General features: G+C 50.8%; 1 protein-coding gene and 1 long non-coding RNA gene across 22 annotated transcripts in view; one reads left to right on the top strand and one right to left on the bottom strand.

The window, feature by feature from the left end:
• The window catches only part of LOC145539273 (uncharacterized), a 44098-nt gene extending 32436 nt beyond the window's left edge, over positions 1-11662 (top strand). Inside the window, exons 6-8 of the long non-coding RNA XR_014077682.1 lie at positions 7158-7281; positions 9811-9868; positions 11188-11662. This is a non-coding gene — a long non-coding RNA (uncharacterized LOC145539273). The remainder of the gene's footprint in view (positions 1-7157; positions 7282-9810; positions 9869-11187) is intronic.
• Positions 10719-16550, bottom strand: part of EBF3 (EBF transcription factor 3) — a 129140-nt gene continuing 123308 nt past the window's right edge. For 5 of the 21 annotated variants that reach the window (XM_081572993.1, XM_081572994.1, XM_081572996.1 and 2 more), the window contains 3 exons: positions 16066-16254; positions 15482-15679; positions 10719-13333 (listed from right to left, as the gene is read on the bottom strand). In XM_081572993.1, the coding sequence (XP_081429119.1) occupies positions 13302-13333; positions 15482-15679; positions 16066-16254 (419 nt within the window). In that variant the 3' untranslated portion in view covers positions 10719-13301. Of the gene's footprint in view, positions 13334-14409; positions 14523-15481; positions 15680-16065; positions 16255-16550 lie in introns of all 21 variants that reach the window. The other 16 variants (XM_081573009.1, XM_081573006.1, XM_081573007.1 and 13 more) reach the window with 6 other exon arrangements.

The raw sequence follows: 16550 nt of genomic DNA, 5'->3' as shown, positions 1-16550 counted from the left end.
CACAGCTGATTAATCAAAGCTTCCCCCACGGCTCAGAGGGTGGGGAGTCCGCCTGCAGTGCAGGAGACCTGGGTTCGCTCCCTGGGTTGGGCAGATGCCCTGGAGGAGGGCATGGCAACCCACTCCAGCATTCTTGCCTGGAGAATCCCATGGACAGGGAAGCTTGGAGGGCTACAGTCCATGGGATCACAAAGAGTCGGACACGACTGTAAGGCTAAGCACAGGACAGCACATACTTTACTAAATGGTGTCAAACTCAAGGGAAAAATTACAGAAAAGGGAGAGGAGAGGTGTATGGGTGATCGATGGAATGGGGTGTCAGTTTCAGGTGGGGACCCCCCTCCAGGGATGGGGGCCAAGAACTCAGGGAGGGGCGTAGAGCAGGTGTTTTGCAGAAGAGCGTTCCGGGAGAGGGAGCCGCGAGTGTGAAGCCCAGGCAGGAGTCTGCATCCAGGGGCTGCCTGCCCAGGCAGGGTCGCCAGTGCCCTGGGGCTCGGGCAGTGTGGTGTTGTGGTGACGTGGCCGACTATGAGGGGGCCCAGGAGGGCTGCGGTGAGGGCAGTCCGCCCTCCGTTGTGAAGGGCCCGCTAGCTTCTGTGCTGAGGACCAGCAGGACCAGAGAGGAAGCTGCGGGGCTGCTTCGGGGGCTGCACCTTGGGCCAGGGTGCTGGAGCGTCTCAGCATGGCCGTAGTGGGATCCCCTGTGATTCCTGGTATCCAGCTTAAGGAGACAAGGTTTAAAGAGATCTAAGAAACAGGGCTGTGAGGTTTAAAAAGTAGGGCTGAGCCTCCTGGAATGGTTTGAAAATATTGGAACCTTTTTTTTAAAAGAATCCTCAAAGGAAATTTTTTTCCTTTGAGAAAAAGTTTTTTCCTACCTTAGGAAATGACCTTGGTTGAGAAGCCCGTGTGTGTGTGTGTGTGTGTGTGTGTGTGTTCCACAAGCAGCCTCAAAAGGAACCAGGCAGAATGTAGGCCAGGGCTGTGGCAGGCGTGCCTCCTGGGCCAGGTAGGGCCAGCATCAGGGGCGGGGGGACCTGGGTCTCACCATGCCTCACCCCAGGCCAGAGTCAAGGGCTCTCACTTTGACTTCTGTGGCCTGGAGATGCCGAGTAGGGTCTTACGTGACTGCCTTCCCCTTCTAGGCTGTGCGGACACCAAGCAGCCCCTCCTGGGGGCAAGTGGGTGGCAGGAACCCTCACCACACTCAGGGCCAAGGCTGCAAGGGCTCTGGTGGCTCCTACATGTGGACCTGGGACTCAAGTCCTAGCAGCTTTCTCCAGGAAATAGTGTCCCCAGAAAACCAAAAACCTTCAGAGCAGTTCTCCTTGAGAAGCAATGTTGATTTTTTTTTAATACTTTGATAAACCCATAAGATTTTTATAACAGTTTATTGAGAAATAATTTACACACCATACAATTCGCCCATTTAAAATGTGCAGTCTAATGGTTTTCAGTACACTCACAAACGTGAACAACCATTGCCTTAGTCAGCATCTGTCTCGTCTCAGAAAGAACCCCCCACATTTCTCTAACTATCATCCCCCAACCCCCATGTCCCCTGACTCGAAGCAATCACTAATCTAGTTTCCATCTGCGTGGATTTGCCTGTGGTGGCCATTTCTTATAAATGGAAACACACAACATATTTTTTTGTGAGTGGCTTCTTAGCACAGTGTGTGTGTTCAAAGTTTGTGTTGTAGCATGAGTTAGGGCTTCATCCCCTTTATGCCTGAATGATACTTCATTGTATGAATATACCAAATGTTTTAAGTCCATTCATAATGGACACTGGGTTATTTACACCTTTTGGCTCCTATGAATCATGCTGCTATAAATGTTCACGTGAAACTTTTTGCATGTGTTTTCATTTCTCTTGGGTGTGTTCCTAGGAGTGGAAATACTGGTAACTCTATTTTTAACCATTTCAGAACCCTCTGGACTGTTTAAAGTGGCTGCACCATCTTATAGCCCCACCAACCGTATGTAAGGGTTCTCATTTCTCTACAGCCTCAGCAACACTGGTTATTGCCTGATGTTTTCATTATAGCTCTCCCAGTGCACGTGAAGCAGAAGCTTACTGTGGGTTTGATTTGCATTCCCCTGATGACTAGTGGTATTGAGCATCTTTTCATGTGTTTATTGGCCATCTGTGTATTTTCTTTAAAGTCATGTCTATTCAGATCACTTGCTATTTTTAAACTGAGTGATTTGTCTTTGTATGACTCTTTGCAACCCCATGGACAGTAGCCCGCCAGGCTCCTCTGTCCATGGGATTCTGAAGGCAAGAATATTGGAGTGGGTTGCCATGCCCTTCTCCAGGGGATCTTCCCGACCCAGGGATTGAACCCAGGCAGGTCTCTGGCATTGCAGGCAGATTCTTTACCATTTGAGCTACTCCCAAGTAGTACCCCTTATTATTTGTAAGTGTTTGTAATCAAATTGCCAACATCTGTTGGATCATAGAAAAAAGCAAGAGAATTTCAGAAAAACATCTACTTCTGCTTCATTAACTATGCTAAAGCCTTTGACTGTGTGGATCACAACAAACTGTGGAAAATTCTTAAATAGATGGGAATACCAGACCACCTGCCTCCTGAGAAATCTGTATACAGGTCAAGAAGTAACAGTTGGAACCAGACATGGAACAATGAAATGGTTCCAAATCAGGAAAGGAGTACGTTAAGGCTGTATATTGTCACCCTGCTTATTTAACTTATATGCAGAGTACATCATGAGAAATGCTGGGCTGAAGGAAGCACAAGCTGGAATCAAGATTGACAGGAGAAATATCAATAACCTCAGATATGCAGATGACACCACCCTTATGGCAGAAAGCGAAGAGGAACTAAAGAGCCTTTGACTAAAGTGAAAGAGGAGAATGAAAAAGCTGGCTTAAAACTCAACATTTAAAAACTTAGATCATGGCATCCGGTCCAATAACTTCATGGCAAATAGATGGGGAAATAATGGAAACAGTGGCAGACTTTATTTTCTTGGGCTCCAAAATCACTGCAGCTGGTGACTGCAGTCATGAAATTAAAAGATGCTAACTCCTTGGAAGAAAAGCTATGACCAACCTAGACAGCATATTAAAAAGCAGAGACATTTCTTTGCCAACAAAGGTCCGTCTAGTCAAAGCTATGGTTTTTCCAGTGGTCATGTATGGATGTGAGAGTTGGACAGTGAAGAAAGCTGAGCACCGAAGAATTGATGCTTTGGAACTGTGGTGTTGGAGAAGACTCTTGAGAGTCCCTTGGACTGCAAGGAGATCCAACCAGTCCATCCTAAAAGAGATCAGTCCTGGTGTTCATTGGAAGGACTGATGTTGAAGCTGAAACTCCAATACTTTGGCCATGTGATGCGAAGAACTGATTCATTGGAAAAGACTGTGACGCTGGGCAAGATTGAGGGCAGGAGGAGAAGGGGATGACAGAGGGTGAGATGGTTGAATGGTATCACCGACTCGATGGGACATGAGTTTGAGCAAGCTCCAGGAGTTGGTGATGGACAGGGAGGCCTGGTGAACTGCAGTCTATGGGGTCACAAAGACTCGGACATGACTGAGAAACTGAACTGACTGAACTGAAATGTTCTTTATATACTAGTCTGAATACAAGTCCCTGATCAGATATATGATTTTCAAGTAGTTTCTCCCATTGGTTGTCTTTTTGCTTTCTTGATATTGTCTTTTGAAATGTAGGCGTTTTTAGTTTTGATGAAGTCCAGTGTATCTGTTTGTTTCTGTGGAGACTCATGCTTTTGGTCTTGCATCTAAGATGTGTCATGTCTATTGTGTCTTGTACAATTGCCAAAGTGTCAGATCCAGTGCCAAATATGTTTTCTTCTAAGAGTTTTATAGTTTTAGCTCTTACATTTGGGTCTTTGATCCATTTTGGCTTAATTTTTGTCTAGGGTGTGAGGTCAGAGTCCAATTTCATTCCTGCACTTTGTGGCCATTTGTTGAAGGGACTATTCTTTTTGCATTGAGTGGTCTTGGCACCCTTGTTGAAAATCAGTTGGCCATAGACACGTAGGGTTACTTTTCACTCTGCTCCATTGCTCTGCACGTCTATCCCGTGCCAGCACCATGCTGCCTTTTTCTTTGTTTGTTTTTGGCTGTGCTGGGTCTTCGTGGCTGCACAGACTTTCCTCTGTTTGCGATGAATAGGGGCTACTCTGTTTGCGGTGTGCAGGCTTCTCATTGTAGTGGCTTCTCTCGTGGTGGAGCACAGGCTCTAGGGTGTGTGGGCTCAGTGGTTGCAGCTCCTGGGCTCTGAGGCACAGGCTCAGTAGTTGTGGCACAGGGGCTTAGTTGCTCGAGGGATGTGGGATCTTCCCGGACCAGGAACCAAACCATGTCTCCTGCACTGGCAGGCGAATTCTTTATCACTGAGCTCCCCTAGAGAAGCCCCCTCATCATACTGTCTTGATTTCGGTTTCTTTGTAGTAAGTTTTGAAATAGGAAAGTGGGAATCCTCCAACTTTGTCCTTTGGCAAGATGGTTGGCTGTTTTCAGTCCCGTGTAATCAGTACCATATGAATTTTAGGATCCACTGTCAATTTCTACAAAGAAGCCAGCTGTATTCTGATGGGGACTGCATTGAATCTGTAGGTCAATCAGGGGGATTGTCATCCTAACAATATTGTCTCCCAATCCATGGACATGGGATGCTTTCCATTTGGTTAGATTTTTTTTTTAATTTCTTTCAATGATAAAGACATTTCATAAGTCTTTTTGAAGGCATCTGGAGTGCTCCTGGACAGCTGAGCTTTCCAGAGTGCTGGCTCTCCCAACTCCCTGTAGAGTACAAGGTCTCTGCCCTTCTGTGGAACTGACGCAGCGGAGGAGAAGGAACCCAAGGAGCCAGAGGGGAGGGGGTGGGAGTGAGCTTGTTTTAGCCTCTAAATGCCCTCCTGCAAGTCCCGCTCTTACCACTCATCTCACCACTGGACACATGGCTCTCATCACTCCCTCTTATTGCCGCTTCCACGCAAAGGTCCAGGGTGTTCTCTTGACTTTGATTTTCACACTGCCTCTTCCCTTCATCCCTGAAACTCTTCCTCTCTCTCTCGCTGCTAGGGATTCATCATTTTTTAGGGTCCCCAACCGTCCTGGTTTGCACTTTGACACATGTGAGGTGCAAGTCACTTCATTTACCGGGCACACATCCGCACACATCCGCACACTCAGCACAGCTCTTTGAAAAGCCCGGCCTCCCCCAGTGCATTGCAGAGTCACTTTTGTTACAAGTCAGATAACCACGTATGTGGGGTCGGCTTCTGACTTTATATTCCATTAGATTATTTGTCTAGTCTTGTTCTAACACCTTAATTACTGTGACCTCATAAGAGATTATTTGCATAGTGTTACGGACTAAATGTTTGTTCCCCAGAATTCATTCAGTCCCCCAATGTGATGGTATTTGGAGTAGGGACTGAGGTTACACTGAATCTCTAGATAATTTTCCTTCTCCCTGAAGAAGGAAATGGCAACCCACTCCAGTACTCCTGCCTGGAAAATTTCATGGACAGAGGAGCCTGGTGGGCTACAGTCCATGGGGTCACAAAGAGTCGGACATGACTGAGCGACTCCACTTTCTTTCTTTCTAGATAATTTTAGGGAGAATTGGCATCTTTTCAGTATGGAGTTTTCCAATCCATGAATATGGTTTATGCATCCATTTATTAAGATTTTTCAAAAATTTCTCTCAATGATCTTACGGTTTCCTGTGAAGACATATTCATAACTTTGACTTTCTTTATGGCTTTTGATATCTTTACAATATTGTAAACTGTTTAATTTTTTAAATTCCATTAGCTACTTATCATTCTTATAGAAACATGATTGTGAGCTGACCTTGTGTTCATCAGTCTTACTAAATTTCATTTATCAAAGTAAATACTTTGAAAGTTCTTTTGGATTTATTATAATACTAATTTGATGATAATGTTTGTCCCTAATTTGGTCAGTAATTCTTTGGTTGCAAACAACAGAAGTTCCTCAGAGGATGTTCAAGTCAAAGGGAAGTTGGTATCGGGCCCCGCAGGATGCGGGAAAGCCAGGGAAGGTGTCCAGCTGGGCTTCGTGGGGCCTCCGTCAGCCCCAGGGCCCCTGAACCTGCGGCCACAGGCTCCGCCCCGTCCCCCTCCCCGACCCTGCACTCCCGACGGGGGGGCCTGCTTCTGGGTCTCTGGTCCCTGCCCGCATGTCAGCCTCGCTGTGCATCCACGTGGCCTTGCAGCTCCAGCACCCCCACTCCTCTGGCCTCAATGTCCAGGATGACTGGCTGGGCTCCAGATAGGGGCCCCTGCCTCCCCGGGACCCTGGGCAGCACACATTTCCTATAGGACCCTCCAGGTCTGGCAGAAAACTTGGAAAACATGCATGTCACGTGTACACTTTCACCTCCCAAATATGCCTGCTATCGCTATAATTCTAATATTTTTTCCACGTATCTGTTTTTCCTTCTTGCCTTCTCGCTACATAGAAATTTACAAACTTAAATTGTTAGGTACACTGTGTTATATGCTTGCTCAACTTAATTTTATGTTTTAGTATTTATTCTTTCATTAAATATACTTAAAAAACATGATCTTAATAGCTTAATAGAATATACAGTGTTACATTATATGGCCATACCAGAATTCAACTAAGAATTCCTATTTTTAGATTTTTGGGTTCTTCCCAGTTTTTTTTTTAGATAAATAGTACAGCAGTGAGCAGTCTTGCACTTAAAATCTTGCCTTATCTCTGGTAATTTCCTTAGGATTGATTCCTACACATGGAATTAGTGGGTCACAAGATATGAACATTGTTAAATCTCTTGATACAACGTCAAGTTTATTTCTAGAAGGGTTGTACTTGTTTACTCTTCTTTCCACAACTCTAAGAATATCCATTTCTCCATCAACGGGATTGAGTATTAGCTTTTAAAAGAAATCTTTTCTAATTTAATAGGTGAAAAAAATTGATCTCACTATTTTGATGTGCTATGCATTTTTAAGTGAGGTTGAATATATTTTCCAAACTTACTAATCACTTGTTCCCTTGTGAGTTGACTGTGAATTTGCCCATTTTTCTCCAGAATGTCCATCTAGCCTTATTGATTTAAAAAAGTGCATTGTATATCGAGAATATAAACCCTTTGTTGCAGGACCCTTTCTCTTTCCCCTGGTAGCTGCAGCCGCATGTCAGCCTGCTGGTCGTGGAAGGAGGCAGTGAGGCAGTGATGAGCTCGGTCCTTGGAGGCAAGAGCGTGAGTGACCCCCTACCCTCAGGTGAGTGAGTGGGCGGTGGTCCACAGCCGCTGTGAGCACAGCAGTGGGTGGGGGTGAGGGGCCCTGGGGTACCCAGGCGTCCTGTGTCTCCAACTGTGTGGGTCCACACGTGGACCCGAGAACAGCGGGGATGACGCGCTCGGGAGCCCCACTTTGCCGCCTCCTGGGTGTTGAAGGCCCCAGGGCCTGAGCCCCGGCTGACACTGGCTGAACGGGCCGGTTTCCGTGTGACAGCCTGTCCGGGTGATGGGCTGAGCCAGGCCCCCATCACCCCGGGGCGCGCGTCCTCCTGGTGCAGCTGGAAGGGAAATGTGGCGGTTCTCACTCCATCCGGAGGACCACACACTCTTGTTAACCCTGAAGGTCTCTAAAGCCTGAATCAGTGTGTGTGTTGGGGTGGGGGGGGGCTTGGAATCCGGAGACTTTGTCCAACACCAGGCCCTGGGCCGGTCACCTGCCCTCTCTGGACTGCAACGTTGTCACCGAGAGAGCGGAACGCGATCCAGTGAAGAGCCCCGGGTCACCAGTGGGACCAGTGCCACATGTCCCTCGACCCTCGGGTGCACAGGTGGGTGAGGCACAGCGCTCACCTGAGGTTAGAAGAGGTGCTTTCTGAGGAACTTGACTCAAAAATGATGTTCGGGTCCCTCCTGGAGTAGTGCCTACCCGGCCCCATCCTTCCGGGGCCCACACGAAGTCCCCGATGCCCAGGGGGCCCCTGCAGCCTCGGCCAGGTGCCCATGATGCCAGCGGTGGGGAGGGAGGGAAGGGCGCCCTTGCCTCCCCCTCAAAAAACCCAGAGTCCTTCCGGCACAACAGGAGCGCCCCTGGGAGGCTGCGGCAGCAGCTGTGGACAGCTCCCTGGGTGACTCCCCTGGCCCCCCGGCCCCCCAGGCAGGCTTTTTCCGGGAGTGAGCGGTCTGGGCCAGACTGGATGGCCAGGCGAGACTGGCGTGCTTCCTCTACACCCTCCAGTGTAAGCTAAGCTCTTGGATGCAGGGCCTGCAGGCTCCGTGGGGCTCCTCACGGGGTGGCCCAGAGCAGACACAGGGCCGGTCGGGGATGGGCCCGCAATCCCTGCAGCCCCAGGAGAACACGGGCCTGTCGGGGCCGTCAGTGGATCACAACTGCGTGAGCACCATACATATAGGATCCGTTCGGTCTTTCTTGGCACCAGAACCACGGAAGGTTCAGAATGAGCCTGGAAACCACTGTGGCTTCCGCCCAGCACCACGGGCGTCCCTGGGTTGAGCCTCCACTGAGCAGACGGGTACCTGCCGCTGTCGGGGGTCCACCCTGGCCAAACCCCGGGCGGTGGGCAGACTGTGCTCTAGTCCTCCCGGGTCAGGAGCCACTAATGCTTGTCCTCAGGCCCGGGGCCGACCCCGTGTGCCTGCTGCTCCCCAGCCCCGCATGAGCAGCCACTCCCTGTGAAACCCATGGCCCTGCACTGGGAATGACAAATGACCAAAAAATCAATTTGTAATCTGATTGGAGGTTTTTGATTTCCTCTGATGAGTTTAAATTTCATTAAAAGCAACCTTATTCCAACATAAAAGGAACCCTTGAAGGGTAAAGCGGGGATTGTCTCAGCGCGCCTAAAGCGGCCAGCCCTTTGTGTGATTTGCTCATCGCATTAATTGTGAGGGCCAGGCCTGGTGGCCCCCCCACCCCCGCCGGTGTCCGTTGGCAGCTGTGTGGTTATCAGGGCCTAGGATCGGCCGGGCGGGCCCGGAGCACAAGGACTCACATTCAAAACCCGCTCTTGGGCGTATTGACACTCGAGTTATCAACAGCTCTTATTATCTGCCGGGAGGGAGCGCGCGGCTCGTGGGGACAGGAGGAGCCACAGACCGCCACTGCGGCCACCCCCCCAGCATCCTCTTAATTGTGTGTATTCTCTGGAAAAAGTGATCATCGAAGCCTCTTGTCTTGATGAGAAATTGACATTTTCTGAGGACTGCTCGGGTGCCGAGCGGGGAGATAAGGCCCGAGTTGTTTTAGAGGAGGGCGGCGTTCCTTCCTTTCAGGGCCTCTTTATCGCTCCTGTTGACCCGCTTGATGAGTATGGATTTCATGAGGTCTTTTTCAGCATCTGAACTATAAAAGGTTCAGAATGACACCACCCCTTATAGACAAAAGATAACCTTGCCCTTTGAATATATCGATTCTTTATTAACTAGGCTGTTTAATGCAATGAAATGAGGCATTAGATTGAAGCCCATTTCAAGTGCTTTGAATAATCTTTAAAAGCTTGGAAGACCCTGGAAGGCGGCCTGACGATAATTGGCACACATTTGGAGAGTGCAGCTCTCAATTCGGATTCAGAACACAAACATGAAGTAATTTCCCTCCCCCAGGTCGCCGGACCCCGGCAGGCAGCTCCAGGAGGCAGCCCCTAGCCCACCCCTGAGCCGGCATCCCTGGCACCAGCTCAGAGCCGGGGGGGGGATGTCGTGCCCGGCACGCGGCGGAGGGGCCGGCCACAGCCTGTGCCCCACGAGCCTCTTTCTTTGCTGTCTCTTTAAGGCTGAAACAAGAACGCAGTCAAAGGAACCTGATTGTCATTGACAGAAAAAAAAAAAAGGTATTCACAAGTTTCTTTATGTTTTGAATAATTGTTCCCTGTTTTGCTCAGCAGAACAAGTAATTAAGATGACATTTGTGAGTACTAATTTGGATCACACTTGCGTGTATGTGTTGGAGAGCTGCAAGCCAAAACATGCAAAGCCAGCCTTTCATTGAGGAGAAAATGAAAAATGCAGAATGAGATGGAGCCGGGGCACCAAAGAGGCACAGGAGCCAAATGGCTGCAGCAATCAGACCCCGGCGCTGACGCTCGTCCCATCACTGCCCGTGCCCTTGGTTGCCCCTGCGTGCGGCCCGGCGGCGGGGCGGTGCACAGGGTCTGCACACCTTGGTCTGGACCTGGCCTTGATGCCGGGCCCCTCGGTCAGGGCTCAGGGTGCCCTGGCGTCCACCCGCAGTGCCTCAGGCTGAACCTTGTCCTGGCCTGACGACAGGGACAGGGGCTTCCGTCCCAAGTGGCCAGGCCTCCAGTTCAGGAGCAGGAGCTGAGGCCGGAGGGCTTGGGGCGGGGGCAGGGGTGAGTGAGCTGCCGCGAGCCTCGAGGCCGTCTCTGAGCCACCGTGGCCCTGGGTCCCACCCAGTCACGCTCAGATGTTCCCGGGGCACGCGGCATGCAGACAGCCGGCCCCAGGACCAGCGCCGTCTGCGCCCCTGTAGGAACCTCTCCGTGCAGCTCAGATGAGCGTCTGCGGGCAGATAGCCTTGGAGAAGGCTCCTGTACGAACTGCTCTTATCTTGGCCAAGAGAGCTCTGGAATCCAGCGTATGCAGACGATCCCCCAACCCAATGTCAGTGCTACATGTCGAGCTAGCCGTTCCAACAATCAAAACAGATCAAGTTACCCAAAGTGAAATTCACAGACAAGAAATACTTTAATTAAATATTGTGTAAAATGAACATTTTTATACAGTTAAATATCTGAAAAAAATGTACAGATAAAACAATCTTATTGTAGGGTCTTCAACAGTAAAATCTGCCATTTAGTGGAGCGCTCAGTTTTGAGACAATGACGCCGTGAGGGCGACTAGGTACTCTAAGACCCAAACCAAGTGCGGGGTGAGCAGACTCACAAATGTCCCTAATGTGTACACATGAGCTTGTTTTTAGGTCAAACCCTTACGTATACAAAATAAAAGGGAGGCAAGTGAGTTCCAAAGTGACTCCTCAGGCCAGTCACAGGGCCAGAGTGTGACCGCTGGCCTCAGGGATGTTCCGATTCTTCCATTTAGTCCCTCGAATGAACACTTTTAAGTCTGGCATTGTTTTGTTTTGGTCTTTCTCAAGAGGATTTTAAGAAGTCCCTCCTTATTGTTTTAGATTTGATTTCTGCTGCAAAGTGTTGGCTGTGCTGTGTCCGCAAAGGGAAAAGACGACCCTCCTGGTCTCACCGTGGGTTTGGCACCAACAGGTACAGTGTCGGAAGGAGGTCACTGCAGTTCAGAAAGCACAGACAGTGCCGTTGGGGTCTGACCACAGGAAAGGGCCTGTTAAAAGGGAGTTCCGGACAAGGGGTGGCTGCAGGTCCCCGGGGACCTCTGAGTCTGGGCTGGGCTCAGGAGGACGCAGGACACAGCAGACCCAGATGCAGAGGGCGGTGACACGGGCCCTTGGGGCTTGTGCTTGTGTGTGCTTGTGAGTGTGTCACCGTAAATCTCCAAATGAAATATCGATTAACAATCGTGGTGTAAGCCTGTGATAAGATAGCACAAAGGTTCTTTAAAGAAGTCCACTTTTAAGGCATCGGAGAAGTTAATGTGGCAAACATTTTAATTAAAACATCAGAAGTAAATTTTATTTTAAACTTTAGGCCTCTGAATTTTTCCAGTAAACACGGTTCAGCTATGTGGCAAAGTCATGGGTGGCAGCTAAAATGACTTTTTACATTCTACAAAAAAATAATAATAAAAGAAGGACACAGCCCCAAACGCTGTCGCCTCTTCGTGGCCGTTCCACATGCACGGAATCTACTAGGACTTGTCACAGCCGGGTGGCACCGTTTTTGTTTTGACTATACAACGAACTTTTTTTTTTTCTTCAAAAGTATTTGTTCAGATAACTTAAAAATAATATAAAAATAAACAATGAATTTGACTTTTCCTCAAAATTAAAAAAAAGGACAGAAAGTCTAAACAATAGCAAATTCTGGAAGTACAAATGAAATGTAAGGACGCTGGGCTCACTGAACAGAACGGATCAGACAAACAGTTCTTGGCTGAATGCTCTTCCAGCATCACACACCAGGCCATGATCGAAAACCAACACAGACAAGGAAACGGAACCAAAAACGGCAGGAAAAGCAATGTACAAAATCTCCAAGATAAATACAATATTTATAATTGATATGTTACAAAATAAAGTCCCTTAGCAACAGCAAGTGTTCATGGAAAAGTAAGTGTTGAATGGAGACCATTTCATTCCTTATAAGACGCATAAGGAATAAAACTTGTTGTTTTTTTTTTCCTCTAAATATTTAAGTGGATCTGAAAAAAATTCAAGACAAGTGTATAAATATTTAGCTACAACTTTGGCAAAATCACAAAAGTCTACAATTTTATAACCACATACAAAACACATCAGGGAAGAGGATCTAGAAGTCAAAAGGACAACTTCTGGTACAAGAGACGTGGACCTCACAGTAGCCTAGGAATGCAATAGTATACAGTGCTAGCGAAAGGAGAAAAAATGTCGGGTCATACTTGCTCAACAGGAAGCTCTAGCAGTGGGGATATGTAACCGACAGACAGTAGCATTTTCCTTTTCTCTGTCAGTGTGCTTGTTGAAGGCAAGAGAATTCAATATCAAAGTTACAATTTCTAACTACAATAAGTTACAAAGTTTCATTTCATTAAGATGAAGTTAAGCAATGATAAACCCTCCCGCCCCCCGCCCCGCCACCCCAGTTCTCCTAACCATATAGTCTTCCTTTCTTCCAGTTTGATGGCTCAGACCTCCTTGGCCCCCTTTTGTCACCACAAAAAAATATTTCACATTATAGAGATACACAACCATTGTGAATCTAAGTATGAGTACAGAAAAATGTCTGGAGGCGTTTTTCGTCAGTGTTTTTATGATCATCAAAATGGTGCATTCACAAAGTTTCTCCCAACACAGAGCAAGTACTAGACATAGCCAAGACGGAGTCAGAAACTTTATACAAAATAGGCGTCGCTTTGTTTTCCTTATTCTCCAGGACTGAGAAATGTGAAAATATGAGAAAAGTTCAGTCAATAAAATGGAATTGTCCATGAAGGAGTAGGTTGTTTGCATGTTGATTCTTAACAGTTTAAATAAAATCTTTAAACAAAGTCTCTCGTAGCGTTTCGGCCGCTGCCGGCACACCGAACACGCCGCCCCGTCGGCGCCTCGTGTGTCCTGACGTGTCCCCTGAAGTCCGTCCTTGGACGCTGCTTGGCGGCAGGTAACAGCGCCCCTCACATGGGCGGGACTACCAGCCCAGACATAGCTGCAAGAGAGAGGCGGCAGGTCAGGGGCACCCTCGCCGGGCGCGGGGGCCTCCCTGGGCTTCGGTCACCGCGACAGTGGCTTTGCACGGCCCTCCACTAACCAGCCGTGGGCTCGGTTAAGGGCACCTACTTCACGGGGTGGGGGGTGCACGTGGGGACAGACCCCCCAGGCTCCTCCTTAAAGACCTCACGTGGCAAAGGGAAAGGCTTCCGGCCTTCTGCGTGCGAAGGGGCCGCCGCCCACACACCTCGGTGGCTGGCTTCTAGCAGACAGAGGTCCGGGCCCCCCAAGGCCACCTCTGTCGACAGAGGCGTGCCAACCTGGCCACTCCTATGACGCCAGCCGCGGCCGGCTCTCAGGCCGGGGGGCACCCAGGCACCGCTCTCACTCCCTACGTGGACTGGGCACGCCTCAGGCTCCCCTCTGCTCTCAGCCCCTGCCCTGGACCTGCTGCTGACCGCTCCGTATCGTAAAGGTGAGTCGCGGGCTGGCCAAGATCAAAGCCACCACAGCCCACCTGGTTTGCAATCACAGGGCCAAGGGCCCTGACAAGACAGAAGTCAGGCTCCGCGTGTAGGGAGCATGTCCTTTCTCTTCTTGGAACAGAGAGAGAACTTGTGCTGAGATGCCAAGTGCAAGGATGCTTCCCAGTGAACTCCTGGTGCAAAGGTAATTTAAAACCTCTTTACTTTAGTGTTGTTTAATTTTTGTCAAGAGTGATTGTTCTCATTAATTTATGTATCACATATTAATACATTTGGTTCATGTAGTGATGGGAGCTTCAATTTCTCAGTTCATTAATTTCAACAATATTAATTTATCTCCGACTCACCGTTACAACTTTATGGTTTGGAAGACCCGTGTGTGTACACACGGCTTACGCGGTGCCACCGCTCAGTGGGCCTTGGCACCACGTGGACGGCGGGCAGGGCCACGCACCCGGCCACCTGCCCCTTCGCCCCTGTGCTCTGGGTACCGCGGCCGGCTCACAGGCCAGTTGGCGGCCCTTTGGGGCTGGGCAACCCTCTCACACTAACAGGTGTGGTGCAGACAATTATTTCAAATCACTGATACCTTTCCAGTTCCTTTTTTGAGCATTAGTTCATCAAAGTGAAATATGCCACCGACTTCACAAAAGGGCCAGTTTGTCTTCTCCACGGTAGCGTCCTCAGCACCCAGCAGAGAGCCTGGCACATAGTAGGCGCTCAGTAAATACTGGTTGAATGGGTTCAGTGTTTTTTTAAAGGAGTAACTGGGTTTGGTTTTCACCGGGAGGAGCATACACCAAAGGAGGTGTCTGAAGAGGCCAGATGGCGGCCTCCCAATCTCAGGGCCTGTGGGCCTCGGTCACTCACCAAGAGCCGCGTGCAAGCTCGCGAGGCCCAGGGGCCCTCACGTGGCCCCGCCTGCCACTGCCCAGAGGGCCCCGGCCTCGTCTGCGGGCAGCCGTGCCAGGCGGGGCCTCCAGCGGCCCTCGGGCGGGCTCTGCTCCCTCTGGAGTCTTTGAGAGCAGTCGCCTGCAGAGACCAACTCCTGTCCAGCGCTGGCTCAGGCACAGCCCCGGGTCTCCAAGGACAGCACGGGCCTTGGGGGCCCCGCGGTCCATTAGACCGGGCTGAGAATCGAGGCTGGGGCTCGGGACCACGCGGGCAGGCCCAGGTCAGGCGGGGGCTGCAGGCGGCACCGCAGCCCGCCACCCAGGCCTGAGGCTGTCCCGCGGCCCCACGGGCAAGGGGGCTGGCGGCCCTCGCTGCTGGCTCAGCAGGGCAGAAGGTGGGCCCTGTGGCCTCCACCGCGGCCTGTTTGCTTTCCCTGTGGTTCTCCACTCCCTGCGGGTATGGGCTGCTTTTACCACGAGGACACGGAAATCATCTCGGAAAGATGGGAAAATGGGTTTTATCAACCAAGAGGAAGCCTCTGCTTGCAGGGGCTGATCAAGCGGGGGTCATTCCTAGGTACACCCAGTGGTGGGTGGGGGGCTGTGTTGCCTGGTGAGGACAAAGGAGAGCATGCAATGGCCAGGGCTGCCCTGCCAGGGGCCCCAGGCGGGCCAGGGGGCAGGCCGGAGCTCCCGCCCCCAGGGAGAGACCCGCAGGGCCCCGGGGGGCCGCCCAGGCCGCAGCGTCGGGCTGGCGTGCGCCCTCACCTTGCAGTCCGTTCCCGTTGGCGCTGGTGCAGGAAGGAGGAGGGGAGGCTTGGGGCCGGACCACGGGCGCGAAGGCGCTCTTTTGTTTCACTGCAGAGATGACATTGGCAGGTGAGAATGAGAAAATGCCGTGTGTACTGCTACAGTTTGAAGGGAGGGTGACCGAAGAGGCTGCCATGGTGGGGCTGGACGGCACTACTGTAACAAAGCAGATATGTCAGGACGCGCGACGCGGCCCCGCGACAGAGCGCCCCGGGCCTGGCCTGAGCCTCGGGCCACAGAGCAAGCATGGGATGTCTCTGGCTCGGCCACTCTCGGGACAACAGGCACCATCTAACGCTTGCGTGGACTTTGGTTTCCAATTGGGCAGCCCCGGTTTGGTGCCGATTCAGTTTGGGTTTCGCCGTGTGACCGCGCAGGGCCCGCTTCCGGCCCGCTTCCGGCGGTGACGCGGATGCCCAGCCTCCAGAGCCACCCTTCCTTTTATCCAGCAGCTCACACCACAGAACATCCAAGCAACGCACACACGTGACTGCAGCGCAAATGAATCTGTGTGATGACGTGTGACAAAAACAGACACTTACTGCCGTAGGGAGAGTTAGCGGAGGAGCCATTAAGAAATCCAGGCGAGCCCGGGACCCCTAGATTGGCCATGGCGCCACTTCCGTATCCATTCATGCTAGTGCTGACTGTGCTGTAATTGGACTGCTGGGGAGTACTGCTCGGCGCGTATCCTCGCGGGGACACGCTGCTCGTGTTGCGACTGTAGCCGACTGTTGGACCCCCCCCCCCGGCCAAAAACAACGTTATTATCAGGGAGAGACACTGGGGGGGGGCGTTCCCCGCAAGCCTCCGTTGCCTATCAATCACTACGAAACGACCGTACACCTTCCTCCAGCCCCAGCGCCTCTTGCCAGCTCAGACGACCTTGCCACGCCAAGCCCTGCCTGAGCATCCTGGCCCCAGCCCGTCTCCAGCGGCCTCAACAGCCAGCCCACGCGCACGCACGCTTCGATCTAACCGTCGGTTGCTTTCGCGTTTCTCTTTAGAAGCGATTAGCCACATCGAG

This window comes from Giraffa tippelskirchi, chromosome 2 (assembly GCF_054371585.1).
Source record: "Giraffa tippelskirchi isolate mGirTip1 chromosome 2, T2T-mGirTip1v1.2.pri, whole genome shotgun sequence".
Classification (NCBI taxonomy): Eukaryota; Metazoa; Chordata; class Mammalia; order Artiodactyla; family Giraffidae; genus Giraffa; species Giraffa tippelskirchi.
The sequence above is the reverse complement of the archived record's forward strand: the minus strand, read 5'-3'. Positions and strand labels throughout refer to the sequence as shown.